This window comes from Tenebrio molitor, chromosome 4 (genome assembly GCF_963966145.1).
Source record: "Tenebrio molitor chromosome 4, icTenMoli1.1, whole genome shotgun sequence".
Taxonomy (NCBI): Eukaryota; Metazoa; Arthropoda; class Insecta; order Coleoptera; family Tenebrionidae; genus Tenebrio; species Tenebrio molitor.
This window is the reverse complement of record NC_091049.1, coordinates 25,028,435-25,056,380: the sequence shown is the minus strand read 5'-3', so window position 1 is coordinate 25,056,380 and position 27,946 is coordinate 25,028,435. Positions and strand designations below refer to the sequence as shown.

General features: G+C 36.2%; 6 protein-coding genes and 1 long non-coding RNA gene across 8 annotated transcripts; 2 read left to right on the top strand and 5 right to left on the bottom strand.

Annotated features, from left to right (window-relative positions):
• Nucleotides 1-34: 34 nt before the first annotated feature.
• LOC138129151 (probable multidrug resistance-associated protein lethal(2)03659) lies at nucleotides 35-3,747 on the bottom strand. Its single transcript, XM_069045408.1, has 6 exons — nucleotides 3,625-3,747; nucleotides 3,345-3,578; nucleotides 2,863-3,293; nucleotides 1,925-2,814; nucleotides 1,644-1,874; nucleotides 35-1,596 (listed from the first exon to the last, which is right to left on the bottom strand). The coding sequence occupies exons 4-6, from the start codon at nucleotides 2,094-2,096 to the stop codon at nucleotides 1,052-1,054; spliced, it is 948 nt and encodes a 315-aa protein (XP_068901509.1). The 5' UTR covers nucleotides 2,097-2,814; nucleotides 2,863-3,293; nucleotides 3,345-3,578; nucleotides 3,625-3,747; the 3' UTR covers nucleotides 35-1,051.
• Nucleotides 3,748-5,515: 1,768 nt separating this feature from the next.
• On the top strand, nucleotides 5,516-9,700 carry LOC138129574 (probable multidrug resistance-associated protein lethal(2)03659). 2 transcript variants are annotated; one of them, XM_069045881.1, is made up of 8 exons: nucleotides 5,516-5,657; nucleotides 5,706-5,939; nucleotides 5,990-6,420; nucleotides 6,470-6,626; nucleotides 6,682-7,424; nucleotides 7,488-8,354; nucleotides 8,405-8,635; nucleotides 8,686-9,700. In XM_069045881.1, the coding sequence occupies exons 1-8, from the start codon at nucleotides 5,575-5,577 to the stop codon at nucleotides 9,618-9,620; spliced, it is 3,681 nt and encodes a 1,226-aa protein (XP_068901982.1). In that variant the 5' UTR covers nucleotides 5,516-5,574; the 3' UTR covers nucleotides 9,621-9,700. The 2 variants fall into 2 exon arrangements, with proteins under 2 accessions (XP_068901982.1, XP_068901981.1); XM_069045880.1 differs by having other exon boundaries at nucleotides 6,682-8,354.
• A 4,813-nt stretch (nucleotides 9,701-14,513) lies between these two features.
• LOC138129415 (odorant receptor 30a-like) lies at nucleotides 14,514-18,647 on the bottom strand. Its single transcript, XM_069045706.1, has 5 exons — nucleotides 18,590-18,647; nucleotides 15,028-15,547; nucleotides 14,878-14,977; nucleotides 14,740-14,829; nucleotides 14,514-14,690 (listed from the first exon to the last, which is right to left on the bottom strand). Exons 1-5 carry the CDS (start codon nucleotides 18,645-18,647, stop codon nucleotides 14,514-14,516), a joined length of 945 nt encoding a protein of 314 aa, XP_068901807.1.
• A 591-nt stretch (nucleotides 18,648-19,238) lies between these two features.
• Nucleotides 19,239-21,165, bottom strand: LOC138129072 (uncharacterized). Its single transcript, XR_011159058.1, has 2 exons — nucleotides 20,072-21,165; nucleotides 19,239-20,021 (listed from the first exon to the last, which is right to left on the bottom strand). It is a non-coding gene; the product is annotated as an uncharacterized lncRNA (long non-coding RNA).
• Nucleotides 21,166-21,300: 135 nt separating this feature from the next.
• On the bottom strand, nucleotides 21,301-23,024 carry LOC138128837 (leucine-rich repeat-containing protein 15-like). Its single transcript, XM_069045040.1, has 2 exons — nucleotides 22,922-23,024; nucleotides 21,301-22,868 (listed from the first exon to the last, which is right to left on the bottom strand). The coding sequence occupies exon 2, from the start codon at nucleotides 22,845-22,847 to the stop codon at nucleotides 21,627-21,629; it is 1,221 nt and encodes a 406-aa protein (XP_068901141.1). The 5' UTR covers nucleotides 22,848-22,868; nucleotides 22,922-23,024; the 3' UTR covers nucleotides 21,301-21,626.
• A 2,188-nt stretch (nucleotides 23,025-25,212) lies between these two features.
• Arc42 (Activator-recruited cofactor subunit 42) lies at nucleotides 25,213-27,058 on the bottom strand. The gene is made up of 4 exons (XM_069043721.1): nucleotides 26,882-27,058; nucleotides 26,438-26,823; nucleotides 25,720-26,387; nucleotides 25,213-25,679 (listed from the first exon to the last, which is right to left on the bottom strand). Exons 1-4 carry the CDS (start codon nucleotides 26,913-26,915, stop codon nucleotides 25,553-25,555), a joined length of 1,215 nt encoding a protein of 404 aa, XP_068899822.1. The 5' UTR covers nucleotides 26,916-27,058; the 3' UTR covers nucleotides 25,213-25,552.
• An 84-nt stretch (nucleotides 27,059-27,142) lies between these two features.
• On the top strand, nucleotides 27,143-27,692 carry RpS27 (ribosomal protein S27). Its single transcript, XM_069043723.1, has 2 exons — nucleotides 27,143-27,297; nucleotides 27,391-27,692. Exon 2 carries the CDS (start codon nucleotides 27,391-27,393, stop codon nucleotides 27,643-27,645), a length of 255 nt encoding a protein of 84 aa, XP_068899824.1. The 5' UTR covers nucleotides 27,143-27,297; the 3' UTR covers nucleotides 27,646-27,692.
• The last annotated feature ends 254 nt before the right edge of the window (nucleotides 27,693-27,946 follow it).

The following is a 27,946-nucleotide window of genomic DNA, read 5'->3' as shown; positions in this document are numbered from 1 at the left end:
GTTTTGACGTAATTTCTATTTTTTGAATAAAATATTCTTTTTTTTATCAAACAGTTTTATTTTAAATTAATAAATAAATAGTAGATAACAATAACAACAACAACAACATTGTTGACTATCTCAATGAAAATGGTTTACACGTTGAGTTGAGCGCTTTGCTGAGGTCTCACATACATTTGTTTTTTGAGCTACTATTTTTTTAAATTGCTTTTAGTTTTCTACGTTGTCCTACAACCCCGTTTTATAAAATGTACGCCAATGCGAAGTAACCTATAGGAAATATGCTTTAAAACAAGGAAACTGCATTGGTGTTCGTTTTATAAAATATGATATACAGGGTGTATTTTCAAAATGTGCCGAAATTTTACCTACAAGGTTGTTTGACAACGTAGAAGACTAAAAGCAATTAAAAAAAATTGTAGCTCAAAAAATAAATGTCATTTTATTTCTTGACATAGAATTTTTTAGATATGTTTTCCGAGTTCTACATGAAGCCAGTAGCTCGTGATTAAAATTTGTGTACGCATTTCAAAAACACCCTGTATATACACAAAGATCTAGAAGAATCCTAATAGAATCGTATTGTATTTAAAAAATTCTAACATGTTTAAAAAAATTTCGAATAAACCTTCTAGACTCCAACGAAATAATGCTTCTGTTTTCACATGTTGCCTAGGTCTTCCTTTGAATTTCGAGTAACCAAGCTATAAAATATTCCTTCTGTATCTTACAAAAGCTGCTGCGGCTGTCCAAATTCCACGACTCGTCCAGAATCCATTACCAAGATCTTGTTCGAATCCATAACGGTATTCACACGATGCGCTATGGTCAAAACCGTGGAATTCCTGGAATCTTCTTCTAATCGTGAATTGTATTAGTTCATCTGTTTCCAGGTCAATGCTCGCAGTGGCTTCATCCAACACGATGATTTTGGAATTTCTCAAAATGGCTCTTACCAAACAGAGCAACTGTTTTTGTCCCACGCTGAAGTTGTTTCCTCTTTCGATCACCATAGTATCCAAACCAGAAGGTAGATTAGTAATCAATCGTTTCATCTGGACGTTTTCCAGAGCTTGCCAGATTTGAAAGTCAGAGAACTGACCAAGAGGGTCCAAGTTCTTGCGCAACTTTCCAATAAACAGTACTGGATCTTGAGGAATGATGGAGATCTTCGAACGAAGAGTTTGGAGAAGTACTGATTTGGTATCAACCCTATCAATAAATATGGTACCCTCTGGGGAAACAAGCGAAACAAAACAGAGATCAGGGAAGTCTTTCCAGCTCCAGTTCTACCAACAATTCCAAGTTTTTCACCAGATTTGACAGTAAAACATATCTGCTTAAGAACAACTGTTTTTTCAGGAGAATATCGCATCGTCACAGATTTGAATTCGATGTTTCCTTCTTGAGGCCAGGATTCTGACGGCACAAAGTTTCCTTTATCTTCTTCAGGCGAGAGTTCTCCGTATTCAAGAACTCGTTGTACTGCAGTCATGCGAGCGTCAAGATCGCTCCACGTTTTCATGGCTACTTGAGCCATTCCTATCTGATTTATCGATTGTGTGACTGCTAAACCCACCATCCATGGACTGGATTCTAAAAAAAAGTTGTCACTAAGTTGTGAAAAGATTTAGCAAACTCACGTGTTTCAGAGAGAAGATAAGTCAAAATAACAACACTGGTGTAGAGTATGCAACTCAAGTCAACCCAAAAATTAAAAGTAGAAATTGTTGATTTTAAGAAGTAGTAAGCAGAAGTGTGCACGTCTTGGTGGTGGTCAAATTCTTGTACCAAACGTCTTTGGGCATTTAGAGCTCTTATGGTCGTTAGTCCCTGGACTGATGCCACCAGATGACTCAGTACAGGACTTTTCACTAAAATAGTTCAGTCTGTTCGAAAGAAAATTAAAGATGAGAAAACTTACCGACTCCTTCAGTTCGTCGAAGATTCTTGTTGATGGGTTTGAATAAATGTGCCAATAAATAAAAAAACAAAACCAATCCTACTGCTGGCAATATTAGCCAATAGTTCAAAATAGAGATGACCACAAATATTCCAATCACGTAAAATATATTTGTTATCAATTCAAACAACATTACGGGAATAATACGATCGATACATCCCAGATTTTTGGAAAATCGGTTTAAAATTCGTCCAGAAGAATGGTCATTGAAAAATTTTATCGGTACGTCAAGAACTGTATGGAGTAGCGCATCATGCACCTTTTTTGAAATCGCTCCACAATATTTTATGTAAAAGAAAGCTAATAAATGAATTGATACTACCAGAAGTATTGTAAGAATGGAATACACGTACAAAAAGGTTTGAGGTGACAATACTTTTGTCAATTCAGAACCAGAATTATTTGGGGTATCTGTTAGGCCAATCCAAAATGCAACAAAGAACGAGAGCTTCCAAAAACTGAAGCAAAGCAATTGAATAACTTCCAATGTGACTAAATATTTTGGAATGTAGGTGTAGAGTGGATTTGTAGTAAAAAATATTTTGAGAAGAAAAATTTTGAAAGTCAACAGAATGGGATCTAGCAACCCAACAGCAGAATGAACTAAAAAGGGCGCTGGTTGTAAAAGAAAATGAAGAAATCGAAATCGCCAAGGGAATCAACGCTACAAGATAAGGTAGAAGGAGAATATTACTTTCTAGAAAGGTCTACAAGCTTGGCAAAAGGTTTTTCCCACGTGTACATCTTGATGATTTGAATTCCACAGATGATGTCGTCCATTAGGCGTATTCTATGGTCAGTTTTCTGAGCAACATCTACTCTGTGACTCGTAAGACGCCCCATCGTAAAAACTGAAATTTTTTTTTTGTATATATGTCGAACCACCAAATCCCACATACTTTGGAGAATAAAAAATAGTACGTATATCAAGAACCCGGCCATAGCTGTTTTTCCCAAGATAACGTTAAAGTAATAGAATCCAACCAATAGCTTCAGAGGACTGATCCAGACGTGGTGCAGGAACCCAAAAACATCTTGAAATCGGTCGATGTCATTCGACAGTAAATTGACCATTTGACCCAAAGTGAATTTTTGACAAGTCTCTCTCTTAAGTCGGAGATACTTCCTGTACATGAGCGAAGAGCAAACTACGCGAACCTTCGTCCCCAAAGAAGAAAACTCTAAATTAAACTGGTGATAATAAAGAACTCGTAGAAGATTTAGCGATATGATTGCTAAGCCAAAGAGACAGGCTTGTTGCTTCGTGAAATGTTTCTGTTGCGAGCTGTAAAATTCTAGGAATTGTTGCAAACACAAAGGTCGCAAAAACCTGCAACAGTTAAGACTGCATGTTTAAGGAAATGCCAAAATTTTAGCTTACGTGGCTGCGAACTCCAGCACCAGCAGTGCAACACCGTAAAATATAAATCTTAGACCGAACATTCGGAACAGTGCTCTGAATAGAGAAGGTCTTTTACGAGAACTCTCTTCTTCTTGCCATTTTGCCTCCAGTTCGTTTCCCAGTTTTTCAGAACTGTGTTCGGCAAGATTTGGATAAAGATCTTCTTCTGTGAAGTCGTTTTTGTATTTTTTTACGACTATGAGTAACTGCCAACTAAGTTTTGATTAATGCAAACTTAAAAGTTAGTGAAGAAAATTACCAAAACAAGAATTGTGATAGAAAATTTGCTTTGTCCTTCGGATGGACTTTTCTTTTGGTTTGAATATTCTCGGATCGTTGCATTTTTTTAAATACTGAAAGAATTCAGTTTCTTACAGTGACTGGTTCCTACGATTTAAAAAACATTGGCCTCGTCATTATCATATATTATATAACTTGTAATGTATTTAAAAAAATGCTTAAAGATAAAGATTTTTTTATTATGTATCAATGTTTCTGAATGTTGCATAAAGATGAATATCAACTTGATAATGTTAGTGTTTTAGTTTAAATTTTAACAGAGAATCCTGATGATAGTCTACACCTTCTGGATTTGTTCGTAGCAACATTCCATTCCAACTTCAGCCACATTGCAGTAGTCATTAGTCAAAAATCTATTTCGTTGGCGATGTTTAAGATTTTGCAAGACAGTTTCTTTAGATTGGTCCCGACTCTCCCCTGTTAGAATGAACCCACGGGATATCCATGAAACTTCTCAGTCAAGTCTTGTCTAATATAAGGAATCAAAAGTGGAAAGGAAGTACTAACGGTCTTATAGGGGTGCCTCTCTTCACGTGTCAGTTGGTGTGTGTATCATGGGTCCATAATCCCATTTCTGCGTGGCGCGCGGCTCTTTGTGTACTACACTGGACCACAGTTAATTGTGAGCGATGGACACTGGCGGTAGTTTCCCCCGACCGCGAGAGCCCAATGAACAAATAATGAATCGAGATGTTTTAAAAGTATTTCAGATGGGTCGCCTTGGCGAGAATGCGTTTCCCCAATCGAAAAATGGAAAAACATCACATATTTTGCGATAAAGATTTAAAACCAACTAAACGCAAGATTTTGAAGTGTCTTGTTATCATCGAATTCTCAAAGAAAATAATCTACCCTTACTTTAGTACGATAAAGAACTATTTGTTGGTTGAATCATTAAACCGTGACTACAATTAAAGTACAACAATTATTACACATTCATGACAGTCTTTGTGCGCTGTAAGTAAATCGACTTTTCCTCATGCAATAAGTAATTTCGCGCGTTCAAATGAAATCTTGGGCTGAGTAGACATTGGAAAAATTAAACCGTTTAGAACAGTGTAAAGTTTGAATTTCCCTCCGTTTGACACGAATGACATTGGTTTATGTTTAATGGGGACATAATTAAACATGTTTGTTTTCAGCAAAGGATGCCCTTAGATATTTGCTTCGAGAATAGGAATTGTTACGTTATTCTATTTTTAATGTAAAACATTGCAAAGAACGAAAAAAACAAAGATTTTTGGGCTCTAAATTTTAGGTTAGCTGTCAATATGCTCCAAGTAATCTACGCTTTAAAAAAGCACAACAATTGAAGGTTTCTAACGTCTTCCCAACCCAGGATTTCATTTGAACGCGTCCCTGTAATGTAATTTGGGTTGCATGCATGTTAGGCTCATAGGTATAGGTAGGTGTGAGGAACCTTGGATATGAACAAATCTAAAAAAAAAATTAAAAGCAAAGCGCAAAACATTTAGCAGTAAAATATACAGGGCGTATTAAAAATGGCTCATAATATTTACATCACATAATTCAATAATTTTTCCATTTTGATTTACTGGTTTAGGTACTTTGGTATTTGTGATTTCATTTTTAAAAATGCAAAATCTTGTCTGTTCATTAATTTTGAAGCTATTACAACATAGCAACTAAGCTAGAGTGATTGGCATTAGAATTTTTTGTTTGGTATTCAACGTAGACTCGCGTGACATAAATATAATGCGCCATTTTTAATACACCTTGTATAAACATATATAAATGTTATCTGTTCAACTATAGTTATATGGAATATTTAAATAACATTAACATTACCTACGCGATGATAAATACATATGTATTATATTTAGGTTATTCCTCAATTGTAGTAACCAGTCACTAAATAGAAACAGATTGCTTTGAAAGTTTTTAAAAAATGCAACAAGCCGAAAGCATTCAGACCAATAGAAAAGTGCATCCGAAAACCAAAGCAAATTTTCTATCACATTTCTTGTTTTGGTAATTTTTCTCATTAACTTCTTGCTTTGAATTAATCAAATCTTTCAGCTGGGAGTTAGGTCTAATAGTGAAAAACTTCAAAAATGACTTCACCGAAGCAGACCTTTTCCCAAACCTTTCCGAACACAGTTCTGAAGCACTTGGAGACGAGCTGGAGAAAAAGTGGAAGGAAGAAGAGGATTTTCGTAAGAGACCATCTCTTTTCAGGGCACTGTTCCGAATTTTCGGTTTAAAGTATATGCTTTACGGTGTTGTACTACTGGTACTAGAGTTTGCTGTCACGTAAGCAAAAGTTTGGCGTTTCATAAAACATGCAATATTTACTGTTGTAGGTTTTTACAACCTTTGTGTTTGAAACAATTTCTGGAATATTACAATCCGGAAGAGGAAACTATCACCAAGCAACAAGCCTATCTGCTTGCGTTAGCACTTATATCGCTGAATCTTCTACGAGTGCTATATTTTCACCAGTTCAATTTAGAATTCTCCTCTTTGGGGATGAAGGTTCGCGTAGCTTGCTCTTCTCTCATGTACAGGAAATATCTCACATTGAAAAAAGGGACTTGTCAAAAATTCACTTTGGGCCAAATGGTTAATTTATTATCGAATGACGTCGATCGATTTTTAGATGTATTTCCGTTTTTGCATTATATCTGGATTGGCCTTCTGAAGCTGGTGGTCGGAATATATTACTTTAACGTTATTTTGGGAAATACTGTTACGATTGGATTTTTGATATTCTTCCTGTTTTTTATCCTGCAAGGTTTGTCTTCCTCAGTGGTTCGACCCAACAAGCACAACATTTGTTTCAGTTTATTTGGTGCGGCACGTCGCGCGTCACAGATTACGAATTGCTGAAAAAACTGATCGCAGAATTCGTCTAATGAACGATATCATCTGTGGAATTCAATTGATCAAAATGTACACATGGGAAAAACCCTTTACCAAACTAGTAGACGTTTCCAGAAAGTGAGTATACTGTTACTATCCTTCTTCTTTTCTTTCTTTTCTTCATTCTTTTCAGATATGAAATAGATAAAATCATCACCACTAATCTACTCCGAGAGAGTAACGTCAGTATCACTCTCTATTTAGACAAAGTTACAGTCTTTTTTTGTGTATTAACGACTGTACTAACAAAACTACCATTAACACCTCAATTCTTTTTTGTCTTGTTCAACGCATTCAGAAATTTTAATATTACGGTAATAAAACGTTTGCAAATAGCTTTGATTTATTACGCAGATGCCAAAAGTTCTCTTAAACGAATTGAAGACTTTTTACTTTGCGAGTATAAAGAATCTCAAGATTTGAGCAACGTACGAGAAAGATACAACAAAACTGTCAACGACTTCTTATCCACGTCGCCTCAACCCGTCCGCCCTCCAGGTTTTTGTTTTAAACATATTGAGGTGAAATTTGAAAATTCCACAATTTTGAGCAATGTCAGTTTTGAAGTTTTTGCTGGAGAACTGGTGGGCATTGCAGGAGCTGCCGGCAGTGGCAAATCAACACTCCTCCAAGTCATACTAAAAGAAGTTGAGCCGACCAAAGGATTGGTTGACGTCGAAGGAACACTGTCGTATTCTGCGCAAGAAGCTTGGATTTTCTCGGCCAGTGTCAGACAAAATGTTCTGTTTGGGCAAGAAATGGATATGGACAAGTACCAAAAAGTGATCAGAGTGTGCGCTCTGGAAGACGATTTATCTCTTTTTCCTCACGGTGACCAAACACTGGTGGGAGAGAGAGGGATGATGTTGAGTGGAGGTCAGAAAGCTAGAATCAGTTTGGCTAGAGCTGTTTACAGAGATGCTGACATCTACCTTCTAGATGATCCTTTGTCGGCGGTTGACGCTCACGTAGCTGAACACATCTTCAACGAATGCATTTTAAATTATTTGAAAAGTAAATGTGTCGTGTTGGTCACACACCAAATCAAATACCTCACGAAAGTCAACAAAATGTTTTTCATAGAAAATGGAACACTGACAGCTGGTGAAACCATCGATAAGGTTAATAAGTTGGCACATGATAATAAAATAGAAACAACCGCATTGAAAGAATTTGGTGCAGTTTCTGAAGTCAAAGAGCGTCGCGGCTCAGAAACACCTTCTCAAAATCTGTACAAAACTTTTTACTTTGCCGGTCGCTGCTCGATGTTAGTTTTTATCTTGATCATGTTAAGTTTTGCTCAGTTGTTGACCAGCGGAATTGACTTGTTTGTTGCATTTTCACTCGATCTAACAGACAATCCAAACAATTCTAGAGTTGAAAGAAGACAAATATTGTCAACTCAAACATTCTTGTATTTATATGCCACTCTAACAGTAATTCTAGTTATCTCAGCTCATTCATTAGCTTATTCTTATATAAAATATTGCACAAGCGTTTCACAAAAATTGCATAAAGCTCTGTTCGATGCAATCCTTGCGGTACCAATGAAATTTTTCAATGACCATTCTTCCGGGCGAATTTTAAACAGATTTTCTAAAGACGTGGGGTGCATCGATCAGGTCATTCCCATAATGCTATTTGAGGTCATAACAACTACATTTTACGTAATTGGAAATTGTGTGGTTATCTCTATTTTGAACTATTGGCTAGTATTGCCTGCAATAGGATTGATTTTGTCTTTCTATGCCTTTGCACATTTATACAAACCAATTAACAAGAGTGTTCGAAAGACTGAAGGAATCGGTAAGTTCTGTCACATTTAATTATCTCTCAAATATCATTTCACACTTTAGTAAGAAGTCCAGTATTGAGTCATTTAGTCACTTCAGTACGAGGCATGACTACCATTAGAGCATTAAATGCCCAAAAATGTTTGCAACAGGAATTTGACCATCACCAAGACGTCCATTCTTCTGTTTACTACTTGTTACAAGCAACGATCTCTACCTTTACATTCTGGGTTGACATGATCTGCGTTTTATACACAGCAATTATTGTTTTCAGTTATCTTCTCTTCGAAACTCGTAAGTCAACGTTCAACGTCTTCGAAATCTAAAGTTAATTTTTGTTTTAGAATCCACTGTATGGATAGTGGGTTTATCACTCACACTATCACTCAATCTGATAGGAACGGCTCAGTTAGGAATGAAAACATGGGGCTACGTCGAGGCGTATACAATGTCAGTAGAAAGAGTTGTTGAATACGCAGAACTCACGCCTGAAGAAGATGATGGTCAATTGGTGCCGTCAGAATTGTGGCCTCAAGAAGGAACCGTCCAATTCAAATCTGTGACTATGCGATATTCCCCTGACAAGCCTAAGGTCCTTAAAGAGATATGTTTTAATGTCAAATCTGGTGAAAAACTAGGAATCGTTGGTAGAACAGGAGCTGGAAAAACTTCTCTCATTTCTGCTCTGTTTCGCTTGTTCCATTTTGAAGGCACCATTCTTATCGACGGGGTCGACACCAAATCAGTATCTCTCCACACACTTCGGTCGAAGATCTCGATCATTCCTCAAGACCCAATTTTGTTTATCGGATCGTTGCGTAAGAATTTGGATCCATTTGATCAATACACAGACTGTGAAATCTGGCAAGCTCTAGAAGATGTCCAGATGAAAACACTCATTGCCAATCTTCCTTCTGGTTTGGAAACCACGGTAATCGAATGTGGAGCCAACTTCAGTGTGGGAGAAAGGCAGTTGCTCTGTTTGGTAAGAGCAATTTTGCGAAATGCTAAAATCATCATCTTGGATGAAGCCACTGCTAACATTGACACAAAGACAGATGAACTGATACAGCTTACCATTAAAAAAAGGTTTGAGGGGAGCACAGTGCTGACCATTGCGCATCGTCTGAATACCGTTATGGATTCGGACAAGATCTTGGTGATGGACGCTGGACGTGTTGCTGAATTTGGAGAACCACAACAGCTTCTGCAAAATCCCGATGGAATTTTTTACAGTTTGGTTACTCGAAATTCAAACAGAGAAGTACTTGGCACGTGATAACCATAACATTATTCTCTTACTTAATCAGTATTTAGTTAGTTGTTGTGCTTTCGAGACGCCTTTATTATTTAAATAAAATATTTTATTATGAAAAATGCATTTAGTTACTTTCGTGTCTGTTCTGTCATCCTACCTTGATGATGCTCAACTCTGATTGATCAAGTTTAGGATGTCTTTTCTCGATTATCGCTTGGATAGTAGGTACTTTTTTTCTTTTCACATTTAAATATGTATATGTATAAATACATATTTATACATTTTTACATAATTACCTGAACCGTAAAATGTATGGTTATCAACAGTTCAATGTTACTACACACTTTAAATCAGCGTACCTAATACCTACGTGGAATACTGCAAACCTAAATTAACAAATAAATTCTTGATGGCAATATTCGTGAATTGTTTAAATTGTGTAAATAAAATTTTTCAATTTTGCACCTATAACACAGTCAGTATAACACTCAAACGGGTTTCGAAAAGGAGCTCTTTTCGATACGCGTTTCAGGAATATTTACTTAAATTTTTTATGTTGGCAGTGACTCATAGTGAGTTGTTGCTACGTGATCACTGCACTTCACGACACTTTAAATTCAGAACTTACAATTGTTTGTCTAACCAGCGTTACCAACCCTTACATTTGCCAAATATAATTTTCCTAGCATTATGTTTTGAACTTTTTTTTTTAATTTAAGGGGCAAAATAGAAAAAATATTGTATTATACTCGTTTTATTCATTTGCTAAAAAACGCGTGCGACACAATGGTGTCGTATAAAACTCGTATAATTAATTACCATTTTGGCACAAGACTAATACATATTTCCATTATTTCACATTAATTAATTAACATATTCTATCCATGTTTGTTTTAATTTTTAATAAAATATACTTTCAATTTTCAAAATTAAATTGTCTAAAATTGCAACAAGCTTATAAACTATGGGTCACTGCCAACTAAGTTTTAATTAATGCAGAGTTAATATTTCCAAAACAAGATATGTTATAGAAAATTTGCTTTGTCTTTCGGATGAACTTTTCTCTTGGTTTGAATGTTTTCGAGATGTTGCATTTTTTTTTAAACTCTGAAAGAAGTCATTTTCTTGTAGTGACTGGTTACTACAATTTAGAAAAAATTGGCTTTGTCGCTTAGATTCATTAACATATCGTGACGATAAAAAAATAATCTAAATCTGTTTATGTCTCGTAACTTCTAAGTGTATTTTAAAAAATGCTTAAAGATATCTAAACGTTCCATAAAGATGAACATTAGCCAAGCTTAATAATGCCAGAGTATATTTTAGTGTTTTAGTTTGCAAGTCTAAATTTTCTCAAAGCTACGCTCATTGCCTTTAACTAAACTGATAAAACTGAACGTAGAATTGATAATAGTCTCACTGTACTTATTTGCTTAAACAGACCATGAGTGTAAAATAAAACTAAAATAATATACAGCCTATACAGGGTGTCTCAGCTAAGACTTTCGAGCCTAATATCTCGGTTATTTGCCAACGGATGTTTATGAAATTTAAAATGCAGATATTTTAGATCGTGAAGGTTCAATTAGTAATAATAAAATTACCTCAAGTTAAAAAATGTAATTTTAACACATGTTTCCTTTATCGAAAATTATGCGCGATTATTATTAGATTGTTAAACATTAAAAAATAGGGGTCTACACAAACAATTAAGTAAATCACTTGTCTGATTCAACGAAAAGATTAGATTTTGTCGTTAAAAATTTAATGTAAAATTTGAAGGTATTTGAGCAGTTACCTTTTGAAACAATTGATGATTAATTGCCAAGCAACATTTTGTACACACTTTAAAGTCTGTCAAAATTGGGCGCGCTTTATTAGAAACGTCAAATTGTGAAAATTTATTGAAAATACTAATATAATAGTCTACAGGGGCAGAAATTTCAATATTGTTGAAAAAGGAAAAACATTTTGCCTATGGAGAGTGTCGTAAGAACTTCAATGACGCAGTTCGTTTTCTCGTGGAACACTATCCAAATGTAGGCTTTACAAAATGTAAGGTTAAGAGAGTCAATTTATTTGAAGACACAGGAAGCGTACGTGAACTAAATACATTGCTAAAATATCCCGATCGTGTTTTAGTCCTTTATGGAAGAATTAAAGCGTCCAGTATAATAAATTACGTCCAAATCTTGTCTTTAACTTTGTAAGTGTTTGTAAGGTTAGCAAGATAAACGTCAAATATGTCACCTGCGCTTCTGCGAAAAGGGATGACCAAAATACTGCAAAATTGCGCGTTTGTTTCATACGCATCTACGTTTTTGCATTTGCAGCATTGCAGCCACGTTTAAGACAGTTTTTTCTTGCAAACCAGACGTCTTTCAAGGACGACTTTTTCCCTACAGCATTTTTTATTGACGATCAATTTTTTATGTAAATCTTGATTGAACATGATTGATTGAACATTTTAAAAAGGCATGTAAAAATTACGTTTTTAAGACTTGGGTGATTGCACTAATGGGATTTTATTCTTCACCGGCTAAAATATGTGACATACATTGACAACAGACTCAACTAAATCAATGCGAAAATGTTTGCCTTGACAAAACTTTACCACAAATGATATTCGGATGACTATTTGGAAAATAAAACTACACATTCAAATCTAAAACTATTTATTCAATCTATATTAGAAGTGTAATTGTTATAAAATATTTTATTTGACTTATCATATGGTTAATTGTTATTTATGTATCTAGGGCATAATCAAGATGTCATAGTTTTGTAATTTGCCCGAGATTTATAAACATCAAGTTTGCCCCTTGGATATTATTTTTCACCTGGATTACGAAAATTCATTGATAACGATCTGGAAAAGCGCTTATATGTAGAAAAGTCAAGACTCTTTTGTCTGTATACTTTGTCTTGTATCTATGACAATGCATGAAATGGAAGAAGAAATTCAATTATTATTTTCGAATTTCCGAGAGTGATCATTATGGCCGCTTATTACGCCGGAACAAATTGGTTTAAATTCTCGCAGCTTGTATCACAGACATAAGCAATCAATAATTGAAAAGTCAAAAATTAGCCATTTAAAAGCAAAGCGCAAAAACCTTTAGTACAAAAATACATAAATATACACTATAGGTAAATATTATCTATCCAATTACACTTTCAAGGAACACTTAAAAAACATTATTATCTACGTAATAATAGTTATACACTCGCATATACAGGCTGTCTTATAAAAAACGGCCAACGCTATAACTTTGCTATTGATAACCCAAATGAAAAAAATTATACAGGAAACGAAATGGCTCTTAAAACACTACAAACTTGAGTGATCATTTTTCGTATCCCACCTCCACCCGGCGGCACGGCAATTTTGCCGGAGTACATACACTATTACGGATAATACTATCAAGTAATAGTGCAGTGCTTATCAACATAATTACCGGCGTCTCGCCTCCACATTTTGACTTTTTTGTGTTTTATGTTCTGTGTCAATGTTAAGGAATTTCCTCACGATGTGACATGAGTATAATAATATACCTTTTTGAATTTCAACCACCAATGTGTTCTCTAAGTCCAAAATTTTTAAATTTTTAATTGGGGTACTATTCCTGTTGCTGAAATTATAAATGGTAAAATCGAAATTTTTTCTAAACACCAAAGATTTCTCATAGCAACGGAGAGATCTAAATATTTATTAATTTTTGTATTATATGTCTGTGTTATATTGTGTGAATTTGGAACAGCTATATCTAAAAGATATGCTTGCTTTTGTTGTTTATTTAAAATAATAATGTCTGGTCTGTTATGCTGAATGTGAATGTCAGTTAAAACTGTCCGATCAAAATATAATTTGTAATTGTCATTTTCTAAACAACTTTCTGGTTTATAAATGTAATGTGGTTGTGTATCCTTTAATAAATTGAATTTAACTGCTAAATTCATGTGTATAATTTTTGCGAATATATCATGACGTTTTTTTATATTCGCTTTGAGCCAAAACGGTGCAAGAAGAAATGATGTGTTCAATGGTTTCCCCTTCAGTTCTGGCTGTTCTAGCTCTTTAAAATATCTCCCATGTAAAGACTTTTGTTTTATATTTGCTATAGTGTCAGGTTGGCTCAACAATATCTGAAATTACATTATCACTTAAATTTAAAGGTGTGTAACCTTTATCCGCTGAAACCAAAGCATTAAAAAAAGTGTTATCACGAGCTCTATTGAGAAAATAATTTTTTAGTGATCATATAATTTTTATATTATTTAATAACAGGTTTTACCCCATCAATTAAATTCTGAAAGACAAGTCCCAACGGTACACTGGAAATTTCTAAGAGTAAAAAAAAATCTTTCAATTATTTGCTTCGCCCTTTTTGTTTGCCACAACAGAACAAATTGATTCCAGAGAAAGAAAACTCGACGAAAGAAAACCTAACAATGAAATTGCTACTGGAAAACTCTAAAGGTAAAGACGCTATAGTCGTGCTAGGAGTACGCTGAGGTACTACTTATTTGCATGCTGAGCTCACAACCTTCCTCGCAGTCTTCTAAGACTACTTTCAGCAAAAACTTTCTCCGTGGTCGTACCGAAACCAACTCTCCGAACCAAATCTAATTTTAATTTTCTTACAACAAATTTTGATTTCCATTCTGAAACTTGTTTGTTCTTTTCCGACCCAGAAGAGATTACAAGTGCAAATTCTGCCAATAGTACCTACTCGGGTACTACTGCTTTCGATACTGCCGTACCAAGAGCTAGTCAAAAGCGATAGAGTGATTATTCTAGTTCAACATTGCAGTGAATAACAAAAACCAGTGAGTTATTGGTAGCTGGCCAAAAACGTCATGTATGTGTACGCTCCTTGTAAAATCTAAAACTGCACCTGTAGGAACTCGTGGTTAGAAGATTTTGATACGTACAAAATGAAAGAACTGGTAGGAGAATTGATTGAAAATTCCTGCACTTATTGACAACTCCTTCTGCGAACGAATCATCATGATTTGGATGTAGTACTTCAACTGGGAGTCGTACTCGTACCAGTCTAAACAGTAGACTATCTCCGATAAGGAAAAGCTCTGAAAAGTACTTCCAAATGATCGTCTTGTCACTACTATTTTTGCGTACCTCGTTTATCAGCTTTTGTCCAGCGTGGCACGTCAGACCAATTATGAGGAACCACCCAAGCAGCTGTATCGCTTGTTTCAGTACCACTTCCTAAAGGCTAATCTAATTTTAAAAAAGTTTTGATTTTTTTGTACTTACCTGAAGAACTTGATAGATCAACAGCGCCATTATTACTCCCGACAAAGTAAAATGTACCGCGTTTATGGTGCTGAAGATGTTGTTGTACTCCTCTGTCAATCTGTGGTGATACCAACTTAACAAGAATACTTGTTTACGATTATCACTCACCCAATAATGTGAACATGATAGTTGATACACCAGATGAGCTTCCCTTTCTTCTGGTCGCGCGGTAGCTCCTTGACGCCTTCTAGATTTTCGTTCAAATGCTGCATTTTCAGCGTGATCATATCGATGCAAGTAAACATGAAGCACGATACCGTGATGGCGCACATTAGAGAAACGACAATGTGAAAGATCTGCGCCATCAAAACACTATTCTTCACAAGCGGGTTGTCCAAGTTGAAGGGAACGTAAATCGGTACCAGCACCCCACAGGTCTCTCGTCTGTACTGGTCAAAACTGGTTCTCCTGCAAGTGGGTTCTTCCAAGTAACTCCAAGCAGAGTAACCTAGCATTCCGCCCACGCTGTTGACGTACAAGAACTTCATCAGCTTGTTCTGTCGATTCTTGAAGTTTGGCAAGTCTCGAGGTTCGCCGAATTCTTCGAACGACTGCACCTTCTTCGCTAGATGGACAATGTCGTTCAGGTTTCCCAAATAGAGGGAGAACGAGTAGACGAAATAGATTGCTTCGATTAAGACGACACCGCAGTTAATACAAACTCAGTTTGTCGTTTCTATAAAAATGGTTTTTTTTCCCCAAAAAAGAAGAAATTTAAGTGAACGTACCCACGTATGTGGATAGTAAGTACAGCATCATCCCGCCGAAAATCCAACCGCTGAAGCTATAGAACAGCAAGACTTTAACAGCGTCGAAAACTGTTGCAAACTCTTCTTTTGGCCATACTCCGTGAAACTGTAACAATGTGATAACCACTTTGGGAAAATTTTGCATGTTTTCTTGCAGGTTTGTGTTAAGTGAAGCACATCGATAGAATGAAACAGTATTAATTTGTAGTTTTTCATTGAAAGGGGTCAGCTAAATAATTGTTTTTATCCAATATTCAATAGTAATATCGTGTTTTACTAGTTAGTTTTAATTAAGCAAATTGGGCTATAACGAGTCTGTTGTTATAACAACCCACGTTGCCATTAGCATCGTGGGTTATTAAGATTCATAACCCATCGGGAGCAGATTTTCATTAATAATGTTACAGTGTTTTTCTTTTGGTTTTCCTTATTATCATTATTATCTAAAAATTTTGGAATATTGGATAAACCGTTCTTTGGCATACGTGGGTTATTAAGTATTACCCACTCGAAGTAATAACCTACTCGGGCAAACCCTCGTAGGTTACAAACACCTCTCGTGTCTTTTTGTCTTCAAAGCAGCCACCACAGGAAATCCGATTTCGCAAAGGTAGGATGTTGAAAATAATAGGGGTGTTCGGTGTTTAAGGTAACAAACTTTTCTGAAATGCACCGCTAGTTTAAATGAACAACTTTTCTTAGGAACATTTTTTCAATTTGCTTTTTTTATTACGCTGAACTAAATTCTGTTTCCACTGTTTGAGAGCCACTGTTCGTACCTGTAAACACGTAATTATTAATACCAATCTAATAAAGATTTGTACAAAAAAGATTTGTAAAGGAAAATGCCATAGCTGCCGCCTTTATAATTTAGAATTCCGGTGGATCCCAAACAGTGGTTCTACAAATTGAAAAAATGATTACTAGAATTTCTATTTCTTTACACGGGAGAAGATTGTTATCTTATTTATACCCTAAACACCCTGTATTTTTTTCGCCATCTTGAAACTTCTCGGCTTCCGGTCCGTTTTCTTTTTGTAGAAAAATGTCGATTTCATCTCTGAATGCATAAATATAAATCAAAATTGTGGTTGAAAATTGGGTCGCAAAGACTAAAAGGTTGAGAAACGCTGTATTAGCATGTATTATTAATTAGGACATTATTTTATTATTTATGCTGATGTCTACAAATTACATATAATAATTATAACAATTTATCGTAGAATATTCTGAAAGTTTACGTGGCCTTTGCTCAAAACGAAAAAAACTTCCATTAATATTGTTTACTGTCATAATATAACTTAAAAAAAAAACTAAATTCCAAGGTTTGTTTTCTGTTCTGTATCGTTTCACCGTTTTTTATTTCCTTTAAATGTATTTTCGATACAGTGAGTTTTTTCTTTTATAGTTCACGTTTTTGAAAAACTTGTTCCTAATCAGTAGATGGCGATTTTTAAAAATTTTCGAAATCAAGTTGCAATTTTTCTTCTCCCCTCGTAACGTTTTGTTTTTATCCACATTTAATTCCAATTAGGCGAAAAGACAATAAATAATATGTTTGTCTTTTATTCAAATTATTCGGCTTTGTGAATTCCTGGTTTGGCAGCGATAGCGAGCAGAGGTGGAAAAAGTTCAGCTATAACAAACGTAAACATCGACGAGTGAGCGAAAGTGATAAGCAGAAGGCAGCGGACAAGAAAGAAAAAAAGCAGAAAGAGAGAAAGAGAATCGAAAGTTCCCCAAGTAGAAGCGAAGAAGGAAATCAAAGCAAAGAAATAGATAATAATAGGAAATGAAAACCATACTCAGAGAGATAAGAGAGGATATGGCGGAAATATTAGAGGAGAGCAAAGTAAGAAGAAAGGAATTAGCGGCAGTGAGAGAGAAGAAGGGAGAGCAAGAAAGAGAGGACATGTCGAAATCGTCGGAAGTAAGGAAAAAAAGCAGCAAGAGAGAAAGAGAAGAAGAGAGGACGTCGGAAGAAGGCAACAGCCCACTCAGAAAGAGTTCCGGAACGAGAAGATCCCCAAATAGAAGCGAAGAAGAAAATCAAAGCAAGGAAATGGATAAGAAAATGAAAACCATGATTAGAGAGATAAGAGAGGAGATCAAAGTACTAAAAAAGGAATTAGCGGCAGGGATAGAGGAGATGAGAGGAAGAGAAGATGGCAGGCGGAGAAGGCAGACTGGATGAAAATGGAGGAAAAGATGGAACAAAGAGAAAACAAGGAGAGGAAGAATAATGTTTCTTTCTCTATTCTTTCTCACCTCTTCCATATATCTGTTTCATCCATCCTATCTTTGCTCAGTATTTCTCCCCGCTCCTTTCCCTCCCTCTCTCTCATTTCGTTGCATGTGCTCGATCATCTCACTCTCCTCGCGGCACATCCTGCACCTTCTCTCTTCTCCTTCAGTCTAATTCCTGTTCTGTCTCTCCTCGTTCCCACATCTGCATGTCGCCATCATTTTCTCTCTTTCTTATACACCGGAATTTCCTCTGTCACACACCTCTCATACTCCCTCTTTTACCTCAGTTCTCTTGGTTCTTTTGGTCGTGTCTTTGTCCCTCTTGCTCTGCTCCGCACTGCTCCATGTTCCTTCTGCTTTCATTCTTTTCACTTTCCGTTTTCCATTTTCTTGGTCCATTTACCTTTTTATTGACATTATCTGTGTACCTTTTCTCGCCGGGTCCTCTTCTCTTCTTCTCTCCTTCTTCTAAAAATGTTTCTTCAGTTTCTCCTCTGTCTCATCCCATCTAAGCCATTCCCCGTTTATCTGTATCCTCCTGTATCCTATTTTTACCCTTTTTCCTCCATCTCTCTCTTCTCTCACCTCTCTATCTTCTTTCGTATTCCCCTTTCTTCGTTAGTCAGATCGTCATCTATTATACATCCTCTCATCTTTTCTTTCTTTCAACTTACTCTTATTTAGCATAATGTTCTTCTTCTGCTCCCACTTTTCTATTTTTGCCAGCATCATCTTATCTTTGTTTATTTTAAGTGCTTCTTTTATTTTCACTTTCACACCTATTTCCCTTTCTAACCATTCTTCCGCCTCCCTCTCTATATTTCCACTTAATTCCCCTATTACGATTATTATAATTTTATTCTTCCTCTCCTTCTTTTCTCTTTGTTCCATCTTTTCCTCTATCATATTCCTCCAATCTGCCTTCTCCACCTGCCATTTTTCTTCTCTTCCTCTCATCTCATCTCTCACTGTCGCTAATTCTTTCCTTATCTCCCCATTCTCCTCTCTCACTGCCGCTAATTCCTTTCTTAGTACTTTGTCCTCCTCCGTATCCTCTCTTATCTCTCTAATCATGGTTTTCATTTCATTGTCCATTTCCTTGCTTTTATTCCTTCTTCGCTTCTACTTGGGGATCTTCCCGTTCTGGAACTCTTTCCGAATGCGTTCATACCTTCATCCGACATCTTACTCTCTTCTCTTTCTCTTTTTCTGCTTTCTTTCCTCACTTTCGGCGATTTCGTCATGCCCTCTCTTTCTTGTCCGCTGCCTTCTGCTTATCACCTCTCACTCGCTCATCGTTGTTTACATTAGTAATCTCTGCACTTTTTACACGTCTGCTCACTATCTCACTAACGGAGAAGAAAGAGAGAAAAGATTTTGTAAAATTGTTTTAATCATCAAATATTGATATTACAAATACACCTTCTAAGCTAAAATTTTATCGTCAACGCCACTCATTGTTGGTCCCATGTCTGAGGTCCAAATGTCTTATCAAGAGCCTTTTGTACTTCGCAGTGTAATTACAGAAGAAACATTTGTACGTGTGCATATTCTTCTGGCCCCTAAACTGCAGCTGGAGTATCTCCGCCGAAGAATGCTGCCACAACATGTGCAACCTCAGCTCACTCGGTATGTTGTACCTCAGGAAACAAAAATGGCACGTGGGTCCGCCAAAACGGTGCACGTATCTCCAAATCAGCTCCTTCTTCCACCATCTTCTGTACTGCTCTCTCCTCCATCCACGCTGATCCTTGTGGTAGCAGCTGTGATTGACCAGTTCTACAACGGTGGACGCGCTCTTGAAGCGGCAAAAGCGACAGCGGTACTTCTTCATCAGGTCCAACGGATCCACGGCCGACTGTCCATCTTTGTGTTGGTTGGTGACGTGTCTGTCTAGCAACACCCTCAGGGAAGTGGTAAATTCGCACAATTCGCATTGTAACAAGTCGATGGATCGGCTGCAAGCGTTGTGATCTATTGGACCGCGTCGAGCGCTGGCTTCACCGGTCATGTGGCGATGACGATGGTCTATAAATTTCGTACCAGATTTGGTTCTGTACGGACAATCTTCACATCTGTACATCTCAGCAGCCATGTTTTCCAATGCTAAAATATGAAGAGTGGTTAAGATTTTGTAAAAAATTGTTAAGACTTACTTGGCTTGGTCTGGCTTCCAAAATCTTTTTTCTTGTGAAACGTAATACACACATCAAGACGAATACAGTTTTTAAAGACAAGTTCACATTAGCAGGGACACGTTAGGAGAGTATTTACATTCATCCATCCAACACGATACAAATGTTTTTATTTAAAGTGTTTTTGTACTATTGGGATATCAGTAGGTAGAGGTTTTTGTGAGGAAAAATGGACAAAACAATTTTAGAATATTTCAGAATGTCACTATTATCTTGGTTTAATAAAAAATAATCTCTGTGAATGTTTGCAGTTCTAAAATTTACAAATGACATAATTTTTCGTTATTTTATTAAAAATAATTTGGCGATAGAAAATGGAAAACATTGTTAAAAGATTATAATAATTATTAAATTGCAATTTTTGGGCACTCATTGTTAAATTTCACTATAAAAGGGATAAATCTTGGTATTTTTTTTTCATTTTTCTACCAATAAAATATTCGAATTTATAACATGCATAAATCTACCTGTCACGTTTGACTATTGGCACCAGAACAAAAACTTAAATTCAAAAATTCCGAGAAGCGCGAATAGTAATTTTAGTTGATACCAACCAAACATCATTTTGACAATTCACATCTATGTAACGATTTTATTATTTCGTCTATGCTTAATCCACTCCAAGAGAGATTTATTAGGGTTTTTTGTAGCCTATTTAGGGCTATTTAATTTGGTGTATAAATAATTAAAATCCTCCGATAAATAAAGGAGTTATGGACTCAAATTCTTTTTCGGGGACACCTGTATATTACGTTCATACACTGTAAAAAATTAGCGGAGTAAATGCGGAGTGAATTTGGAGCGAATGCGGAGTGGGTAATTTGTAATTGATTTAATCCCCCCGCAGTGAAATCTACTCCAAGAGGGAGTTTATTTAGATTATTTAGAAAAAAAAATCTTCGGAGTGAAATACAAAATTCTTTGACCATTAGTGGTTTGCCACCACATAAGTTAGCATTAAAAGTTAATTGCATCATTTGACTGATCAGAAACTTAAATACAAACGAAGCGTTAGTCAATGGAACAAGAATGCGCATCAAGTTTATGCATCATAATGCTATTGATTGCGAAGTTTCAACTAAAACCGCACGCAATAAGAGAATTTTGATTCCACGTATAAATTTAACATGTTTCTATTCTACCATTTAACTTTCAAAGACCTTAATTTCCAATTATACCCGCATTTGCGATGACAATAAATAAGTCTCAAAAACAAGCATTCGAAAAAATTGGAATTTTATTGAGGCAGCCAGTTTTTACACATGGTCAACTGTACGTCGCATAATTATTATCGTTTTGTCACAATCACTCGTCCACACAAATCTGCAACCAATTCACTTGCAACGTCACACATGCACTGTTAATAGACCATTAAAAACTAATAATCACCAATAGAGCGCCAAGATATCTAAAAATATTTCAGATAAACCACCATTAAATAACAACAATTTAAAAACGCTTAATTTTAAATATTTCTTCTGCAGTACGTCTATTATCATCATTCATCAATTATTGATTACCAAATTCGTGTGTTATTAACATATTTCCTAAAGTCATCCTTTCGAACTCGATTTCCCGAAACACGTAAAGTGTTCAAACGTTTCAGCCCGTTGAAAGGATTCGCTTCCACAGTTCTAATTTTGTTATAAGACAAATCCAACGTAATCAAATTTGGAAGATCCCTAAATACGTCCTTGTGCAAAACAGTAATTTGGTTATGTTGCAAAACCAAAAACTTCAACTGAGTCAGTTCGAGAAAGGACTCTGAAGTAATCTCAGAAATCTTGTTGCGAGCCAGATCCAACAATTCTAACTTCTTGCCGTGACCAGAAGGCGTATTCCCTATAGATCTGATGTGGTTGTTGCGTAAATGCAACTGAATAACGTTCGGAGAAATGTCAAAAGAAGTTATCTTGTTGTGATGCAAAGAGACACGGTCGCAATCCAGTTTTTCCCAATGGTGGACCACTTTGATTTTGTTGTTGTTGAGTTCCAGCGTTGTAAGACTTGGCACATTTGCACAATCGAATTCTTCCAGTTGGCTGTCTGTCAGTTGGAAGAAATCCAACGGTGATTTTGTAAAATTGACATTCATTTCTTTGACATGTGTGTTGTCGACGACGATTTTTCGCAGCTGGGGAAATTCTCCATCTGGAAGAGTTGTTAAAGGGTTATCCGAAACCCAAAGAATTTCCAACATCTTCAAATCCTCGAACAAATTCTTGTCTAGAGATTTGATCTTATTGCCCCTCAAATCTAAAATTGTCAAATTACTCAGTCCCGAAAAACTGTCATCTTCGATCGCTCCAATCTGATTATTACTAAGATCCAAGTTATTCAGTGTTGTCAAACTGTCGAAAGCACCTTTAGGGAGTGTTGTTAGCTTGTTTCCACTCAAAACCAAGTTTTCCAATTTGAGCAAGCCGTTGAAAGCTCCATCTTCGATTTCTTTCAACCCTATTTTCGACAAATGCAAATCACTGATGCCGGAAAATTTGGAAAACGAGTTTGGTTTCAGTTTATGAATCGTTGAACTTTTTATCCATAATTCCTGCCTATGAGGTTTGGCTTCGTAATCGAATTCGAGCAGCATATCGGACGTCACATGTCTGCAGACGATGATAGTAAGAAGTTGACTATCAGACTCTGAAGGAATTAGATTTTCTTCTTTGGTGCATTTTGCTGCATCATTTGTTGCGATAAAGCAAAACAAGAGGCAAATACCTAGGCGAAACATTGTTGGGATTGTTTCTATCGTCTGCAAATTGGAAGTCAGTGTTAGTAACGAATTAACTTGTGATGTGTACTCACCAGTTGCGATGTTCTTCCAAACACACACTGAAGGAGAACCAGGTTTTTCAAACTTAAATTAGCTCGGTGGTGGACGAAATCCAGTCAGAAAGTAACGAATTTTTAATGAGTGTTTAAGTCTTCCACCAGAAACTGGTCGTATTTACTTTAAAAAGTGGATAATGAGACAACAGTTATGTATTAGGCAATTAACAAAATAGGTGACGCAAAAAATTGTTCTTTACTGTTTTGAAGATTTTTTAACTAAGAAATATTTTTTTAATTCTTTTCATGTTCGTTATATTTTGTTGAAATTATTTTTATTGTACGTAAGTAGGTACAGTCGCGAGCAATAAATTTTGATCGTCAAGGTCATTCTTTGACGCAATCGAAAATGCTCCGTTGTAAAACAGTTGTAAATATGATAACCTTTCATCATGTATGACATTAATTGTCATTTATTTTTAATTTTTTTGACACTTTGTTGACATGAGCACAATCAGGTAGGGAAAATTTTTAAATTTGTGACAATCTAACCAAATTTGAAATGACATTGACGACCAAAATGTATTGCTCATGACTATACATATTATACTATTATACCTATTAACACAATAAACCCTGCGTCGCACGGGTTGGGTCTGTGAGACCCACACCATGTAAAAATACGCTATATTTTCGTTAGGTTTTAAGTGATTTAATTGGGCTCTTCAGTACCTTCTCAACTTTTGGTGTATTTCAGATTGTAGGAATTAATTAAAATAATTCCTGAGCCGTTTTTGGTCTGGGTCGCAGTGATTTTTGAAATTTTTGAATTCTTGAATGCTTGTAGATCTGTAACGCCAGCGATGCTCATCAGAGTGAGAGGATCTTTCCAGAACCGCATTGACGCGTGCGGAAGAAGTGGTGGGCAGTATTTTGAACATCTCCATAATTGATTCACTTAATTTTTATGTTCTGCTCGTTGTTAAAACATCTTTTGCGTTGGTATTTCAGTTACTTCTGCCTATGTCAAAAAATGACAATGATAATGATTGATTGGCATCATGGCATCGTGGTCGTGGGTCCAAATTGTAATTTTTGTAGCGCAAGTACAGAAGTTGCGAAAATGTATTGTTGGTTGCATCGAGAATTTCTTCAGGCTTATGAATTAAGAAATTAAAGAACGTTAAGATTATTGGCAATTTTATTGTTTACATAATTCCAAAAAATAAAGAACCATTTATTTAGGCTAAACATAAATGTAATCTTAAAAAATAACACATCTGAAGTGTAATATAGCCCAATTTTTACCCTTTTGCGATGACGTCATTATCTAGTAACTTTACGTATGTTAGAGCTAGGATCAGAAACAAATTTGAATTGATCATAAATAACTATAAATGTGTCAAATTTGTTGACAATTGCTTCGAAAGGTTATGTTTGTAATCAATGTAATAAGTGAAAGAAATTAAAAATTGTCAAATTGACAGGAGCATAAAATAACCTCAAAGTGACCATCAATAAATAAACGTGCGTTTTTTTTTTTTTGTTTTTTCTGTTTCTGTCGTTTCAATAAAGAGAAAGCGAGGAAGGAAATCGTGACGTCACCTCAAAAGGGTAAAAATTGGACTATAGTTGTGTATTATAATTCAGAATAAGAGGCATCGCGGTAGGCGTTGGAAATTCAAATCTACGTTGGCCACAAACCCTTGCTAATAATACCCTAGTTTCGACGCTGTTGGTATTGTTCGTTCTTTGGTTTTGAAATTATCGTTGGAATCGTTTTGTGTTTATTTTCTTGTTATAGTATTTGGAATTTCTTTGTTTCATTTACGAAGTGTAAAAAGAACTGTCTTTTTTAAGACACATTGCGCTCAGGATATTTTTATTTCTAGTGAGTAACCTCAAAATAAAGTAATGGCGGTTTCATATGTTTAGTAAATTTTTTGACATATAAGGCTCACTTTAGATAATCTACGTCTGCCGCGATGCCTCTTATTCTAAATTATATGTATAGGTAAAGTCCTCGTCGAAAAATAGTCAATTTTGATTTAAATTGTAAATCATTTTACAATAGGAGAGAAAATCGTCTTATAACTATCATAAATAATTCCATAAATAAGTAGGGGTTCTTAATTTACCTGATGTTTGCCCTTCCTTGAGTCGGCACTGCACAACAAAGGGGCAATAAAATTAGAGAGTATAATGGCATTATTTATGGTAGTTATAAGTAAGACTATTTTCTCTCCTATTGTAAAATGATTTACAATTTGAGTCAAAATTGACTATATTTAGCATACTTCAACGTCACGTTCACAGTCTAACACAAGTTTTGTTTTGAGAAAGTTTTATTTGTAAAAGGTAAATATAAAATTCTTACTATCTTATTACATTACAACTCTGGCTGATAAATTCTGATTTGAGGTTAGAGATATGTATTGTTTATTGATAAAATTCCCTGCTGCAAAGTGCAAATATAAATAAGATCATCAGAAACTTATGCTTAGAGACAGTTACTTTAGTTTCATTATGTAGAGTTAGTCTTGCAAAGGCTTAATTAATATAAGTTCAGTCCGCGGTCCGCACTGACCCCTAAAATTTAAATTCTTGCACATTACTTAAAAATACGTTAAACTGTGTATGTATAAAAACATGATATAGCCATATAAATCAAACTCCTAGTTCTTTGATTAGGTTCCCGGCGATGACAAGCCTCTGTATTTCACTAGTCCCTTCATAAATCTCCGTAATCCTGGCATCCCTATAGTGGCGTTCGGCTGGCATCTCTGAAACGTATCTACCCAGACAATGACATCTTCACTTCCACTAAAACTCACCCCATGCCTCCCAAAATCTGGATGCACTGATGGCTCAAGAAAGTGGCGGCCTCGCTCGCCGCCAACTTGGCCATAGCCGCTTCTTTCGTGTAGTTCTTCTTGTTGTCCTTGAGCCACGCTGCTCGCCACGTCAGCAGTCTGGCGGATTCCAACTGGAGAGCCATGTCAGCCAACTTGTTCTGGATTGTTTGCAGCTTGAGTAGAGGTTTGCCAAAGGCCATTCGTTTGGAGGCGTATTCCGCGGCCACCTCTAGAGAGGCCTGTGCGATTCCAAGAGCTTGCGACGCGATTCCTATTCTACCGGCATCCAGCGTCATCATTGCGATTTTGAAACCCAGACCCAGCTCGCCAAGGACATTGGCTTTGGGCACTTGGCAGTCTTCGAATATTAGCGAGCAAGTGGAAGAGCCTCTTATGCCCAGTTTGTCCTCCTTCTTGCCCAATTCTAGTCCTTTTGTGGGCTTGGGCACAATTAAAGCTGATATTCCTTTGTGTTTCAAACCCTTATCCGTGGTAGCAAGCACTACAGCTGCTTCACTTTCATAACCATTTGTAATCCAAGCTTTAGTCCCATTGATGGTCCAACTGGCCCCATCATCTTTGGCAGTAGTTGAGGCTGCACCTGCATCCGAACCATTTCCAGGCTCTGACAGAGCAAAACATCCAATCTGGAACATTTACCATTATGTGCCACTACCAAAACAATCTGCAGCACAACCTTATCACCAGTTGTAAAAGGAGTAATGTACTTTTCTTTTTGTTCTTCAGTACCAAAGTATTCAATAGGTCCCAAGTACAAAGAATTATTGACTGACATGATTACACCAGCACTAGCGCACCCTCGTGAAATTTCTTCCATGGCGATAGCATAAGCTACATAATCCAAGCCAGTACCCCCATACTTCTCAGGAACAGCCACAGCCATCAGTCCCAACTCCCCCATTTTTTTAATTTGGTCTTTGGGGTAAAAATGTTCGCGATCTACTTTTGCGGCAATCGGTTTCAGCTCATTCTCGGCGAAGTCTCTGCACGTTTTCTGGAGCATCTGATGGGTTTCAGAGAGGGCCCCCAGAGAGGCTATGCCCCTGGCCTTACGAATACCGCCTAAATCGCATTGCTTGGGTTTTCGACTGTTTCGTAAATTAAAAAATTACATGCTTACCACTTTTAATAACTATTCGATTAAATAGGGCCATGGTGATTAAAAATGAATAAAATTTGAACTTTGCTCTACTTTAAATAGGTAAATAAAAAGTGATTACGGGATGCAAGGTTAAAAGAACCTGTCAAAAAAAATGATAACAAAATAATAAAAGCAGTAAACAAATATGGTTTTAGGGCAGGATTTGTTGGTTTGAAAAACTTGTGGTGGTCTATATATTTGAAAATTTCGAATAATCCTACATATTTTTCGGAAAACTGGGGACTTTTTTGTCGTCAGGTTGTTACATTGTTCTGGTGTATTTATTGTGGCGCCATCTGTCGCCTGACACTTTCCTTTACATGGTCGACACCGAAAGCACCACGTGCGTGTTCGACTAAAATTATCGTTTCCAAGTGTTTAAAGCTGTTGTTAAAGTAAGTAACAGTGAAAAAACGTGCACGTAGTGTATCTGCAATAACTACAATTAAATATTTCAAGTTTTTGACCGTACTTGAGTGTGTTCGCAGATGCCATTAGCGGTTGACTTATTGCACCCTTCTGCCGAAAAACAGAAGCGGTCCCACAAACTGAAGAGGTTGGTTCAGCACCCAAACAGTTATTTCATGGACGTAAAGTGTCCCGGGTGCTACGCCATATCCACGATTTTTTCCCACGCTCAGTCAGCTGTACCCTGCAAAGGATGTTCGACCATACTGTGCACGTCTACTGGAGGCAAGGCTAGATTGACGGAGGGGTGCAGCTTCAGAAGGAAGCAGCATTAAAAAAAATGTAGTTTAATCATCTTTTCTAATAAATTTTATTGGGAACACAGGAGGTTTTTATTCATTCAGTTACAATTTTCTTAACAGAAGTGTGGAGACGTGAAAATTTAGACCGAGAGTGATGTTGAATGACATTGCGCAACGTTACAGTTAAAATTAGTAAACAATTTTTGAAAAAGTTGGATGCAGAGAGAAATGCAAAAATCTGGAACTAAAAAAGAAACCACGATTTTAATAAGTTTGTGACAGCCGTTACAGAGTTCAAAAAATTTGATATAAATTAAATTTTTTATTAATATTT

What these genes read in the sequence shown, in the direction of transcription:
- Arc42 (XM_069043721.1), bottom strand. Translation starts at nt 26,915, where the DNA reads ATGGCCCTATTTAATCGAATAGTTATTAAAAGTG. An exon ending in TCGAATAGTTATTAAAAGTG is followed by an intron (nt 26,824 to 26,881) that starts GTAAGCATGTAA and finishes AATGCGATTTAG; the next exon opens with GCGGTATTCGTAAGGCCAGG. An exon ending in CAGATTTTGGGAGGCATGGG is followed by an intron (nt 25,680 to 25,719) that starts GTGAGTTTTAGT and finishes TTGTCTGGGTAG; the next exon opens with ATACGTTTCAGAGATGCCAG.
- LOC138129415 (XM_069045706.1), bottom strand. Translation starts at nt 18,647, where the DNA reads ATGATGCTGGCAAAAATAGAAAAGTGGGAGCAGAAGAAGAACATTATG. An exon ending in TGATCTATCAAGTTCTTCAG is followed by an intron (nt 14,830 to 14,877) that starts GTAAGTACAAAA and finishes ATTAGCCTTTAG; the next exon opens with GAAGTGGTACTGAAACAAGC. An exon ending in GACAAAAGCTGATAAACGAG is followed by an intron (nt 14,691 to 14,739) that starts GTACGCAAAAAT and finishes AGTACTTTTCAG; the next exon opens with AGCTTTTCCTTATCGGAGAT.
- LOC138129574 (XM_069045880.1), top strand. Translation starts at nt 5,575, where the DNA reads ATGCAACAAGCCGAAAGCATTCAGACCAATAGAAAAGTGCATCCGAAA. An exon ending in CCTGTTTTTTATCCTGCAAG is followed by an intron (nt 6,421 to 6,469) that starts GTTTGTCTTCCT and finishes CATTTGTTTCAG; the next exon opens with TTTATTTGGTGCGGCACGTC. An exon ending in CTAGTAGACGTTTCCAGAAA is followed by an intron (nt 6,627 to 6,681) that starts GTGAGTATACTG and finishes CATTCTTTTCAG; the next exon opens with ATATGAAATAGATAAAATCA.
- RpS27 (XM_069043723.1), top strand. Translation starts at nt 27,391, where the DNA reads ATGCCATTAGCGGTTGACTTATTGCACCCTTCTGCCGAAAAACAGAAG.
- LOC138129151 (XM_069045408.1), bottom strand. Translation starts at nt 2,096, where the DNA reads ATGTTGTTTGAATTGATAACAAATATATTTTACGTGATTGGAATATTT. An exon ending in TCGACGAACTGAAGGAGTCG is followed by an intron (nt 1,875 to 1,924) that starts GTAAGTTTTCTC and finishes GAACTATTTTAG; the next exon opens with TGAAAAGTCCTGTACTGAGT. An exon ending in TTATCTTCTCTCTGAAACAC is followed by an intron (nt 1,597 to 1,643) that starts GTGAGTTTGCTA and finishes ACTTTTTTTTAG; the next exon opens with AATCCAGTCCATGGATGGTG.
- LOC138128837 (XM_069045040.1), bottom strand. Translation starts at nt 22,847, where the DNA reads ATGTTTCGCCTAGGTATTTGCCTCTTGTTTTGCTTTATCGCAACAAAT.